At 35.4% G+C, this 12,511-nt stretch overlaps 3 protein-coding genes across 4 annotated transcripts; 1 reads left to right on the top strand and 2 right to left on the bottom strand.

Annotated features, from left to right (window-relative positions):
• The first annotated feature begins 645 nt into the window (after positions 1-645).
• Positions 646-1,866, top strand: LOC110704699 (F-box protein At5g07610-like). The gene has a single exon (XM_021882515.1). It carries the CDS (start codon positions 646-648, stop codon positions 1,864-1,866), a length of 1,221 nt encoding a protein of 406 aa, XP_021738207.1.
• A 606-nt stretch (positions 1,867-2,472) lies between these two features.
• On the bottom strand, positions 2,473-5,380 carry LOC110705163. Of its 2 annotated transcripts, none has more exons than XM_021883018.1 (5): positions 5,203-5,380; positions 4,461-4,574; positions 3,420-3,499; positions 2,968-3,092; positions 2,473-2,855 (listed from the first exon to the last, which is right to left on the bottom strand). In XM_021883018.1, exons 1-5 carry the CDS (start codon positions 5,253-5,255, stop codon positions 2,784-2,786), a joined length of 444 nt encoding a protein of 147 aa, XP_021738710.1. In that variant the 5' UTR covers positions 5,256-5,380; the 3' UTR covers positions 2,473-2,783. The 2 variants fall into 2 exon arrangements, with proteins under 2 accessions (XP_021738710.1, XP_021738717.1); XM_021883025.1 differs by lacking the exon at positions 5,203-5,380 and adding an exon at positions 3,730-3,793.
• A 3,670-nt stretch (positions 5,381-9,050) lies between these two features.
• LOC110705154 (jasmonate-induced protein homolog) lies at positions 9,051-10,834 on the bottom strand. The gene is made up of 3 exons (XM_021883006.1): positions 10,734-10,834; positions 9,880-10,324; positions 9,051-9,486 (listed from the first exon to the last, which is right to left on the bottom strand). The coding sequence occupies exons 2-3, from the start codon at positions 10,309-10,311 to the stop codon at positions 9,304-9,306; spliced, it is 615 nt and encodes a 204-aa protein (XP_021738698.1). The 5' UTR covers positions 10,312-10,324; positions 10,734-10,834; the 3' UTR covers positions 9,051-9,303.
• Positions 10,835-12,511: the final 1,677 nt, after the last annotated feature.

The raw sequence follows: 12,511 nt of genomic DNA, 5'->3' as shown, positions 1-12,511 counted from the left end.
CAAAAGCTTTTGCAAAACAATGCCTTCTCTTAGCAGATATATTGCTGATTATTTCAAGTGTGAATAGCACTAGAAACTCGTGCTCTTATACTTCGTATGAAGCTGATGATTTGGAAGATACATCACTCGACATAGAACACTTTTTTTTTTTTGATATAACATCTACCCTGATGGCCTGATGTGCAGCTTGAAGTTGGACTCTGTTCTCACAGAGTCACAGGTTATTGTCATATTGTGGATAATTTTTTTCTATATATAAATGAAGCCCTGCAAAATTGATAAAAGATTGGCAAGAGGTCATGAACCAATCTATATATATATTTTATATTCGTATTTTAATGGTTCTTTTTCATTTGTCGGAGTAGATTATCTGCATTGAAGATCCATCACTCGACATAGAACAAGTTTTTTCTTTTGCTTCTTGAAATTGTTTTAGCTATGTCATTCTTTTATATTGTCGTGTTTCTGAGGGGCATAGCGATGCTGGAAATGATGTATGGATAACTTGTAGACTTGTCTTGCTAGAGCATTCATAATGTCGACATTCATAAATTCATAATGTATGGATAACTTGTAGACTTTTCTTGCTAGAGCATTCACAAGGAGCATTCATAACTCCGTGAATCATTAGTGAGGCGGAGGAATATGTCTAGCAAGAGCAATTCAGCCTTTACAACTTGCTTGGAACACCCGGGCTTAGTTTCAGCATGTGCTGAAGCAATTGCTGGGTGTGAGCACCTCTTAACAGAAATCCTCATCCGACTGCCTACTAAGTCCCTGATGAAGTTCAAATCTGTCTCAAAACACTGGAACTTCCTCATATCTGCCCCATACTTCTCTCTCCTGCACATGCTTCATAATCCGAAGGATTCCATGCCCATCTCTGGCATTTTCCTCCGCAGGAGATGTGTTCTATCGCCTTATGCTTACTGGTTTCTTCCTGTTACTGATTCAAATATTAGTCTCCCATCATTTTCTGAGACATCTAGCTCAACATTTGAAATCCCTGCATTAGCTGGCCTGGTTGTATCAATCTTGCAGTCTTGCAACGGGCTACTGCTCTACTATAGCATCAGTCTGAGTAATTCCCAGGTTCTGAATCTCCATGTTTGCAATCCCATAACTAGCCAATTGAGAACGATTCCAAACATTCAGAACTCCTTTCTATCAGCCACTCTGGCTTTTGATCCACACAGTTTAAGCTATGGCTACAAGATAGTTTCTGTACACACATCGGCATCACCCGATCATTATGCCCTCAAAGTATATTCATCAGAGACAGGGTGCTGGAAAGATGTGGATGAAATTAGTATCAGGGTTCTAAACGATATGGCTCTCAGGAACGGAGTGTATTGGAGAGGCTCTATCCATTGGGTTTGTAGCAGCGGGGAGTCATTGTACTTGGAGGTTGATAAAGAGCGGGTTGCAAAAATGCCATCTCCCGTTTTCTCCAGGCCAGAAAGAGGGAACATGAAGTGTTTCGAATGCAAGGGGAAGCTGTGGTGTCTGTGGCATGAATACAGTGACATGACTTTGGAAGTTCATATGTTGGACAATTATGAGGAAGGTTGGCTCCTCAAGTTCACTTTAAATCTTGGAGTTGTAAGGAAAGCAAGTTGCTTATCGGGTGCTTATCATCCTGAATTTGCAGTTCTTTCTCTAATAATTAGCAGAAAATGTAATGGAGGAGAGAAATGCATGATGGTGGTTATTCATGTCCCTGGTAAAATCTTGGGCTATGACCTGGTGGAGGGAACTATCAAGGAGATGTGCAAGATCCCACTGATTGAAGGCGAGGCACCCGGGGAACGCCAATTTTATTGTGGTGATGCTTACTTATATTGTTACAGTTTGGCATGTGTGTGAAGTGAGATGTATAAATATGATCTTTGACTCATTGAGCCTCTGAGCCTTGAGAGAGCTACCAAAATTCTTTGCTGTTTGATGTTTTGTACTATTGTTCTAGTAATATACCATAGTTGTTTAAATGTCTGAATTGTTACTTCATGCAAGTCTGCAAGATGCTATATTATAGTTTGTTTAGTTTGAGGAACTGCATGCTCTCAATGATCTTTTGCAAAAGATGATGCATCATCTTGTAACGAAATATTGCAGATTGTTTCAACTCTTTCGAGCAGTCTCAGTAATTCAACCTTTTTGTCCAACTACATTCGAAATCAAATCTGTCTCAAAACAATTTGGTTCACTAGATCTAGTTTTCGACCTTGTTCACTAGGATATTCCTTCAAAATCGATCCTTTAATTTGTAATAATAAAAGCAAATCCAATAAATTTTCCCAATTTAGATATGAATATTATGCCTCATTTCGGATTTACTTGCCTTAATGCCAATTCAAATTACACTATCGATGTGATGATTAATATGGACGGAGAACATATGTATGCCGATATTTCCATCTGAAAATTAGTGATGTAGTATTAGTGAAGGGGAATTTGATGGGTTGCAAACTGTACTGCTATGTCTCCAAACTCTGTAGTATGAAATAGGTACTTTGTATGTTTGTAACAGCAATAAAATTCGATTAGATGCCGATTACAAGAAAGCCCCTGAACCTCAACTAATCAGGACAGCTGATATCACAAATTACACAAATGCTAGCCCCTAATAGAATAATTGTTCTCAGAGTTCCTCAGACATCAATTTCTTCTAAAAATACAAATCAGTAAATTCTCCTTGAACACACGTCAAGATTGTCTGAAGATCCATTGTTTCCAAGATATACAGTATGGCAATGTAAAGCAGGATCCCTCCTCCAGTATATTCAGAACTCGGTTGGGGGCTTCAACCTAACAAGTCTTTTGATTCTTTCTTTGTCGGTATTCTCCAGAACTCCCTGGATATGAAAGGTGTTTGTGAATAAGTTTATCTAGAAATGTCTCTTGAATATTCAATTCAGAAATATAAAAGTGACCAATATGATGGCAACAAAGTAATGAAGTCCTTACCGTCCAAACAATTTCATCAAGGCATAAGCAGATCCTTCCATATTTGTCCAGGAACATGCGTTCATTTGGTGGTTTTCCGCAGACATCCTTCAACGTCGAGGTGATTATGAATATAACTTCTGACACTAGAAAAATGCAATCACCAACATAAGTACTGGGCACTCTCAACCAAAAAGTCCAAAATACAAGGAAAATGAAAGCAACGATGACAATTGACACATATTGTCACTGATCAAACATTTATCAAACACAAATTAAGTTCTCTTTATTGAAGCTGTTGATAACAGATGCATTTTTTTATAAGGTTAATCACAGAGTAAATGTGAATAATATTTTTTCCCTTTTGCAACTTGTTACCAGGATTGAAAAAGCAATGGCAAGTTAGCAATTCAAACTGCATCATACAGTGATCATTGTAGCCTAATTCTGACACAGAGAAAAGACATACTTACAAGCAAGTTCGTCATACTCATCCTTGCCAACAAGATAGATGTGAATATCTCCAAGCACAGTATAAACAATATAAACTGACCTGCATAAAAATTAAAGCACAAAAAGAGAATAGTGGAATCAATTGTACAGAGTGAATTACAGCATAACAATACACCCACTATCCGGCTTTGATACTCGTAATACAATTCAAGGGGATTAAAGGAAGGAATCAAGTATTCAAGTACATCGTTTATGACCTACAACTAAGATGATGAACATGATGAAATGACATGTCTTCTTAAGTGATGTTAAATCCGTAACAGAACTTACTCTAAATGAGAAGAAGTCCTATTCACATATGGCCTCACACGCAAGATTTTCCAGTAAACAGTTCCTTGTTCAGCATGAACAACAACAATCAAGATCTGATAACACCAAGGATACAGCAATATATGGGAAATTCTGAAGACATCTGAATTAGTAGTAAAATTAGGATATCCTTATGCCTTTAAGACTCTGTAAAAAGGGCTGCGCAACATAATGAAATCTTGCAAATTTGAAATGATAAGGAAATCAAATGCATGTAGCAAGGGATGCACAAGCCTAACCAGCCAGACAGGATATCCATCACCAATGACCATTGGTGCAGCCAGGAAAGTCATTCTTCAAAGGGGAAATAGAATTCCAAATTTGAGCAAGTTATTGCAATATAATCCACAGAACATTATTGATGTCACAGATACATGGAGTAAAATTCCAAGACTTTTCTTCACTCTTAATTGTCTATAAGACCAACACTCATAGTAAGATGCGGAGCAATGGAGAAACGAATGACCATTTGACAAGCAAAACATCTTTATAATGTTGAATACCAAAGATTTGCTAAAGACAAGCCTTATATTTATTTATAACTTGCACCAATAGGATGCAACAACATTGTAAACGCCTAAATGATATTGAAGTGCACTACACAACCACAATTTAAAATGAAAGCAGAAATGTATTCTAAATCTTATAAGTTTGAGGAATCTTATGTTTATCACAACAGAAGTGCTACATACTTGTGTGAAGCAACAAAGAGCTCTTCATTCTTAGCATCCTTGAGATTCTCAGCACCCAGCTTAACTAAGAAAGTTCGCCAATGCAAACGCTCCTCAGCAGGAACTCCATTGAACCTGAAATACAACGGGGGAGTGGCAAGCTAAATGAACACCAATGGATCATTGAAATCTTCAGTCGCGGTATCAGTGAAAACATCAAAGCAGCATAAACTGAGGTTAACAAATTTACACATGGTTGCAGATCCTGCTAATTGAACTAACACTCTAAAAGTTATCAGAGATGACTTAGAAATCAAAAAATCTAAACCCAGATCCCATAAAAGTAGCATAAATCATCTTTTGAACATAAAGAAACAATTGAGACTTACATAACTTCAATCTTAAAAAACATAAAACCCCAAATTTATTCTCTTTAACATCTATCAAGCATACTCATTAAAATCCCTAAATCAGCTCCAATTTAGTGAAGACCCACATAACAAATCAAACAATAAACAAATTTGCAGGACAGAAAAAATCAAATTTGGTAAATTGAAAAGACAGTATTGTGATTCAAGAGCAGATCAAAGCAAATCAAATACTGGGTATCTAGAAAAAAATGATAATTGGGAATAAACAGTACTTAAATTCAGCAAAACTGGGTAATTTAGATCCATTATCAAGATGAAAAGGAGCAAGAAGAGGAAATCCCAGATGAGTAATTTGCAGATTAACACAGAAAAAAGAAGTAAAAATTGAATACCTTTCGACGAGAATGTTGCCCTCGGAGTTGGAGAGTAATACTGCCAGCAACATCTCTTCCTTTGCTCTGTTTTGGAAGAGAGAATGATGAAAATGAAAGAGAGAGAATTCTAAAGTGGTCAACTGATAAAGGGGTTTTGTTTGGGGAAGAATAGAAGATGTTCAAAGGGCCTTTGAGAAAACCTCCTTGCATTATGCACAAAATAAAAGCGGATTACGTGAATAGTGCAAAATGTTTAGTTTCAGTGTTATGCTAAATTGTAAATAAATCAATATTTTTTATTAAATACTTCATACGGCCTTACGGACTTATAATTTTTATTAAAGTTGTTGGTATAATTACGAAATTGCCATGCTAATTGAATATTTTGTTGATCTATTTACGGTTTTGCAGAGAGTAGTATATAAAATTTGAACTATGCCGGTTTAGGGCCTGTTGGTAAGCGTTAACATATAATATTATGTACTCCGCACTATGTACTCTATATTTAAAAAAAAAATAAAAAAATAAATGAATGTGTGTTTGGAATATTGTAAGGAATTATGCACTTAGCTCGTGTTCATGGAAATGAAATATTGTCTCCATCGCAAACATTGATTTTAAGCATGAATTTACAACTCAATACCTCATCTAGAATGGCAATGAATTATAAGTTTATAGCGATAATTTATGACGAAAAAAAGGTATTTGTGTCCGTCGGACATATTATTCCTTTATTTATAAGTGATACTAGTGCTCATATAAATTAATTACTTTTATTTCAAGGGGATGAAATTAATCGTTATATTTTAACAACTTTGTTAAGTTTAGTAATTACTTCGTATTAGTACAACTGTACAAGGAAAATTCAATGCATGTTTGCTTACATATCATGTTCAATATACAAGTTTATATATAACATATGGTTTTATAGTTCATGAAGATTCAATTGCTCATGGATGACATACATACTTTGGCTCTTAGCTTATATAAATGTAGAAATTAACATGCAAGGTAACTTACATAGACTGATAGAAGCTAGCTAGCATGTTCATACCACGTACAACAGGTGCATTAGACATACTCGAAATCAAAAGAGAGATCGATCATTTTTATTTAGTACTCCGAAGGGCATGCTTGGATTGAGGGAGATGTATTACTAGGGTAATAAAAGTCAAACTAAGCAAAATGAAAGTGAATATAGGGAAGGAGGAGATAGTGATGGCGTGATTGTAAGGAAATTTATGTAGTAATGGTGTAGTATGAGGTGAAGAAGAGGAACTAATGCCCTCATTTTGGGGGTAATAGTTACAGTAGGGGGAGGGTGGGTAACTATTACCCTCATTATGAGGATAATAATTCCCCCATCTCTCTCTTTTCCTTATGACACAACTACTTTATTTCATTTGTAAACACCTTGTCTCCTACAACAACCCCTCTAATTACATATGTTTTCTCAAATTTGACTTTTATTACCCCCTAATCTATTACCCCCAATCCAAACATGACCGTAATAGTAATTATAGGTGACAACATAACCCACCTAGCTAGGCACCTAGCCCACCTTCATCAACCTGCGCATTTGGCCTCCTCGCGCACTTGATCAACTCATCTAATGTTGCTTTTGGCTCACAGCTCAGTTGCGGCTTCTTCCTCTCACACTGGATTGATGCCATTATTTTTCTAGCTTCAATATATGTTATATTGCATACATGCATACATTCATATACAAACCAAGTTAATAAGTCATCGAGAATAAAATGTAAGTTATTAAGAATAATTATTAATTCTCCTTCTAGTACATTTCAAAAGAAGAACAATAATAACAACGTTTGAAACAAAACAAAAAAAAAAAAAAAAAAAAAAAAGAAGAAGAAGTACTTCCTCTGTATTTTGTTTTCTTTTAAATGCAAAACACCTTTTTGGCATGCAATAAACAAATAAGTTTTAATCAGTAAAAATAAGTTATAATCAGTAAAAACCATAAGTTTAAAGAGCAATATAACAGAGAATCAGTAAAAATAAGTTTCAATCAGTAAAAATAATTTCGATTCAGTAAAAATAAGGCGAAGAAAACATGATCTTATTCATGTACGAAGTATCACGTATTACTTCTAAAGTATAACTTGAGGCATCAAATTACGGAGTAATATCATACAATATGGTGATTATTATGGAAAAGTTTTGGAGTGTGAAGTTAATAAATATCACCGAAGTCTCGCCCGTTTCATAATATTAAGGGGTCGTTTGGTTTATACGGGGTAATCGGAATGAAATCAACAAAGGGAAAGGAGGAGAAAGGAAAGTAAAAGTGTTTGATTATAATTGTTGTTTGGATTGACATTCAGACTCCACCTTCTCTAACCACACCTCATACAACCTCCTCTTACCATACCTCAACCATCTCTCTCCTCTACAACCTTACTCTCACCACACCTTAAGCATCTCTCTCCACCTATGCCAATCCATGACCCTCCTGCTACCCGCTACCCGCTACCCACTAACACTCTCCCTCCGGTTGCTGCGCCGACCAACTCGACCCGATACGACTCTCTAAAGCTAGTTGATTTCATGAGTTGGAATAGGTACTTTTAGAGTGGTGGATGGTTAATTTCTTGTGGGTGGTGTGTTTTTAAGGTGGAGGGTGGTTGATTTCGTGTGGCTCATGAGATTTTAAGTCGGTGGATGAGTGGTTAGGGGGGAGGGGGTTTCTACCGAGCGATGGTTTTGGGTCGTGGGGCGGTGGCGGTGGCGGTGCTAACGGGACAGTGGTGGGAAGACCGGAAGAGCGGCGGTGCTGATGGGGCAGTGGTGGGAAGGGTTCCGATGATGGTGCAGTGGGGTGTTAGTGTAGGTGGAGCAGTGGCGGTGTTGGTGGCTTAGGGGAAAGGGAATGCAAATACCATGGGGGGGGGGGATGGGGGGGGGGGGGGGGTGGGGAATGAGAGTAGAGGAGTTTGGGGTAATTAAGTGGGGAAAGGGAATTATTGAATTGGCATAACAAACAACAACTAAGGTAATCATTCTTGTTGATTCTCTTTCCCTTTCCTGATTACCCCAAACCAAACGGCCCCTAATAAGACTAAAAAGTGACATATGGAAAAAATAAAGAGAAGATGTGGAAATTACCTTGGCTATGTAAAGATCGATCACTATAGAATTGAAGATTGTGTATTAGCTAGTGTGATACACGAGTTCTAGACTACATACACATATTGGTATTTATAGACTTGATCAGTTGATGGATGGAAAAGAGATTTAATTACCAGAATCATCAAACCAAACATATAAAATAACACGCGTCAATTTTTTATTGATGCTCTCAGGCTCTTGGCCTATATACATTCATTCCATTATTCTTATATATCTCAAGATATGATCATTATATGGCATATTTTAATTAGTTTATTGTGGAGAATATCTTTACTACAAAGTATATGATCGATTTCTCTTTAATATTTAGTATTTTAATTTAGTGTCCAAATTTTGATTTACCAACGATGCCTTTATGATCATTATATGCCTATATGGCATATCTTAATATTTTTAACTCTACACTCTTATGTTTAGAATATTGGCAATATCCATTGGCTAAATATTCAGTCAAAGGGGTAACATACAATTATAACCCTAACAAATTTTGTCATGGTATCAGGCCGATTACCTTCACCTACTATTTTTTAAAATCATAATTAAACAATGGCATAATTATATGTAATGCCAATTTTTTTTTTTATTATTAATTTTTTTTTCCAACTATTAAACTATGGTTCAATATAGACCATGGATGAATTATTTTCACCTCAAAGTAATTAATTAAGCAATCTAGCTAAAAATGTGAAATGTATTCAATTATTGGATGCTATTGGTTTGAATATAAGAAAGAAGGGCACTTTTATTTAGTACTAGCATTTATAGACTGTTGTTTAACTAAACATGCAAATACAAGCTTGCATTGCTAGTTTTGCATGTTCTTATTACGTACAACAACAGGTAGGTTCATAATGCCCCCGTAATAATGAAAAACAACAACAAATTATTAAAAACTAGTTAGACCAGCTGGATCGGATCTAGTACATTATTATTATTATTATTGGTCATCGTATTACGTAGGAATTTTGCTTAACCAGTGTAGCCTGCAGCAACTGCAGATCCAACCGAGGCGCCGAGAATTGTAGCATACACTGCAGTTCCGGTTTCCTTGTCATTGGCACTAGCGATGATCCCGGAGTTATCCAAATTCTTTTCAATCCGATTCCAGTCGATGTTGTTGAACTTGCTTCTAGGACCACACTCCGCGTAGATCTAACCCCAATTTTGGTTATTACAAGGAAACAAACGAAAGAATATGAGATTATTGGAAAATTGTATGAACAAGTAATGAATTTGAGTGTAAGATAAGGGTAGGGAAAAGATAAGGGAATCATTTCCTCCTAGACACCTGTATTGGAAATTGATCTCATGACCTACAAGTACTGATGAATTACTTTGCACGAGTGTAAGGGCAGGGGAAAGATAAGGGAATTACTTCCTCCTAGATGCCTGTATTGGAAATTGATCTCATGACCTTCAAGTCATGAGACCAAACCCATACCAGATACCACTAGTCCAACCCTTATTTGGTCCATATATACACATACATATATATAAGCATGATATATAAAAAGTTGTATTGTGTAACGTAGTATATGTACGTACCTTCCTTCCTGTCCCATCGGACCAAGCAAGGAGCCAACCACATTCAACACCTGCGCGGTTTTTGCCACCATAAACCACCGCGCCCTTAACACTCCCAAACAAGGCTGCTTGTGCAAAGGGACCCACGCTTTCAAGAGGATCTGGGAAGTTTGTCACGGGATACCCCGCCCATTGCTTGGTGCCAAACACAGCCAAGGATACTGAAGAAGTCTGGTTTGTCAAGACACCTGCTACCGCGGATACACGTGCTGCCGCAGCGTCAGCCTTGTTTAGGCATTCCTTTTCAGCAACGATGGCACGGGACTTGTTCGCGATATCCTCGGACACAAGTGTTTTCTCTGCGCACTTGATCAACTCGTCTAAAGTTGCTTTCTGCTCGCAGCTCAATTGCGCAGCTACTTCCTCCTTCCTCTCACACTGGATTGATGCCATTTTTCCTACGTACCTTCATTATTACGTTGTACATACAACACATGTATTATTGCAAACCAAGTTAGTCATCGAGAATATTTCAAGTGTGAGTTAAGACTAATTCTCCCATTAAAAAAGAACGACAAAAATGTAATGTTGATAATATAAACACGAGTAATAAATAAAGTTAAGCACAAAAAGATCTTAATACAATTAAGCTAAACGTGGATTCTTTTAGTGTATGAGTGTATGGTCAAATCCTCAACCAACATAAGGGGTAAAATATTGTAATAAACCTAAATTATGAAGAAAAAAAGAGGAAGCAAGTGAATAGTATTATCACATCCTCGATCTTGTTTACCGTTGCATAGTACTTCATATTAAGTAAACTTAAAATTGGAAAATGGAAAAATAAAGAAAAGGAAAAAAAAATTGGAATTTACCTCGGCGTAAAGATAGATTACTATAGAAGATTGTATTTGTGTGATGTACGAGTACTAGACTACGTACACATGCGGGTATTTATAGACTTGATGGATGCATGGAAGCAAGGGGTAATCAATGGAATCATCAAACCAATCGTATAAAATTACACGTGTCAGTTTTTGAGTGATGCTCTCGACCTATATACATTCCATGATTCTTATATATGTCAAGATGATCATATATGGCCTATCTTAGCTTATCGTGGAGAATATCTTTACTACAAAGATATCTCTTTAGTATTTTAGTGTCCAAATTTTTATCTATCAAAAGATGTCTTTATGACCTAACAACCTCTATTCTCTTACATTATATTTTTAATTCTAGTCTATTACGTAGTATGAGTTATCTTACATGTTTTGTTTTTTTTTTTGGTTTGTTTTTTTCTCACATATGCACGTACTGCGTTTATTAATATCTACTTTTAAAAACAATGAATTTAATTAGGTGTAGATAACACCCTTTTTAATGAGGCTCTTACTCTTTTATACAATTTTTAATTTTATAACTCTATTGCATGCAACATATTTTTTTGATTGATGGTCAAAATTTATAAACCTTGACGATATATTTATACAAATATAATAAAGATTTTTTTTGCTTTTATAAGATCTTAATTACCAGATGTATTTTAATGTATATTATCAATATATCAAATTTTATAATTATACTTTTATACGTTAATTATATTTATATATATGGAGTATATAAAAGTCTTAAAAGTGAGGTATTTTAAATGAAAAGGTAAATAAATAAATAATTGCGTATTAATAAAGCTTTGGATAGATGGGTATTTTATATAGGAAAGGTAGAAAATTAGGTTTACATTGATAAAATTATGTAAAACGAAAATAGAAATATTTTGAAAAGGGCTCAATATTTTTAAGCCACACAAAAAGAAATACAACACTATATTATGGGACAGAGGAAGTATGAGTATAAAATCATCGGTTATTACAAGCTAAGCATTATAAGACATCAAAATGAATGTAAGAATAATGAGAAAGTTTTGTTTTAGTTTTGACTATTATATTATAAGAGTAGATTATGTTATATTACTTCTAAGTGAACGATTTAATTTAATCTTATTAATTGAATTGTTTGCTCAAGGACTACATTCTTCAACCAACAAAAAAAAAATAAAAATAAATAAATAAATAAATAAAATTAAATTAAATTAAAAATATACGTCGTAGCTAGCTTAGTAGCAAGAATAATACTCCACTGAATAATAGGGAATACAAAGTAAGATCCTAGCTTCCACTAAATGTGCTTTTTGCCATACCAACAGCGAGGGTATTTCCCACATTATGCTCGATATGATGCAGATAGCAACTGCATGGGCAGGATGTAATAGCTAGCTACGAGTAGATGATAAAATGACTCCATGTAAGTTGAAATTTGAAATGCATTTTGTTCGGGTTAGTTTTGGATCGAGTTGGTCTAATCAGTTTTTGACATATGTACGTATTGTAATATCGAAATGCAAAGCCTCCAAGGAGAATTCCTCGACGTTATGATAAAAATATTGGTCTCTTTAGTCAAAAACAGAGAAAAAAAAAAAGGAATAATACAAAGTATGTATTACTTATACAGTTATACGGCCAATATGCCACGTACTCCAAACTCCAAAATGCTATTCTGTATCTCCAAAATCCAATATACCTTATGGCATTTATATATAATATAGTAATATGTAAACGTGCCAATAATTTAATCAAGAATCAAATTCACTACC

This window comes from Chenopodium quinoa, unplaced genomic scaffold (assembly GCF_001683475.1).
Source record: "Chenopodium quinoa cultivar QQ74 unplaced genomic scaffold, ASM168347v1, whole genome shotgun sequence".
NCBI lineage: Eukaryota > Viridiplantae > Streptophyta > Magnoliopsida > Caryophyllales > Amaranthaceae > Chenopodium > Chenopodium quinoa.
The sequence above is the reverse complement of the archived record's forward strand: the minus strand, read 5'-3'. Positions and strand labels throughout refer to the sequence as shown.

Bases quoted from the DNA above. Each gene is read 5' to 3' on its own strand.
- LOC110704699 (XM_021882515.1), top strand. From the start codon at position 646: ATGTCTAGCAAGAGCAATTCAGCCTTTACAACTTGCTTGGAACACCCG.
- LOC110705163 (XM_021883018.1), bottom strand. From the start codon at position 5,255: ATGTTGCTGGCAGTATTACTCTCCAACTCCGAGGGCAACATTCTCGTC. The intron at 4,575-5,202 runs GTATTCAATTTT...GTTGTATTTCAG, and splicing joins GGCAACATTCTCGTCGAAAG to GTTCAATGGAGTTCCTGCTG. The intron at 3,093-3,419 runs GTAAGTATGTCT...GCATTTTTCTAG, and splicing joins TGAGTATGACGAACTTGCTT to TGTCAGAAGTTATATTCATA.
- LOC110705154 (XM_021883006.1), bottom strand. From the start codon at position 10,311: ATGGCATCAATCCAGTGTGAGAGGAAGGAGGAAGTAGCTGCGCAATTG. The intron at 9,487-9,879 runs GTACGTACATAT...AATTGGGGTTAG, and splicing joins CCGATGGGACAGGAAGGAAG to ATCTACGCGGAGTGTGGTCC.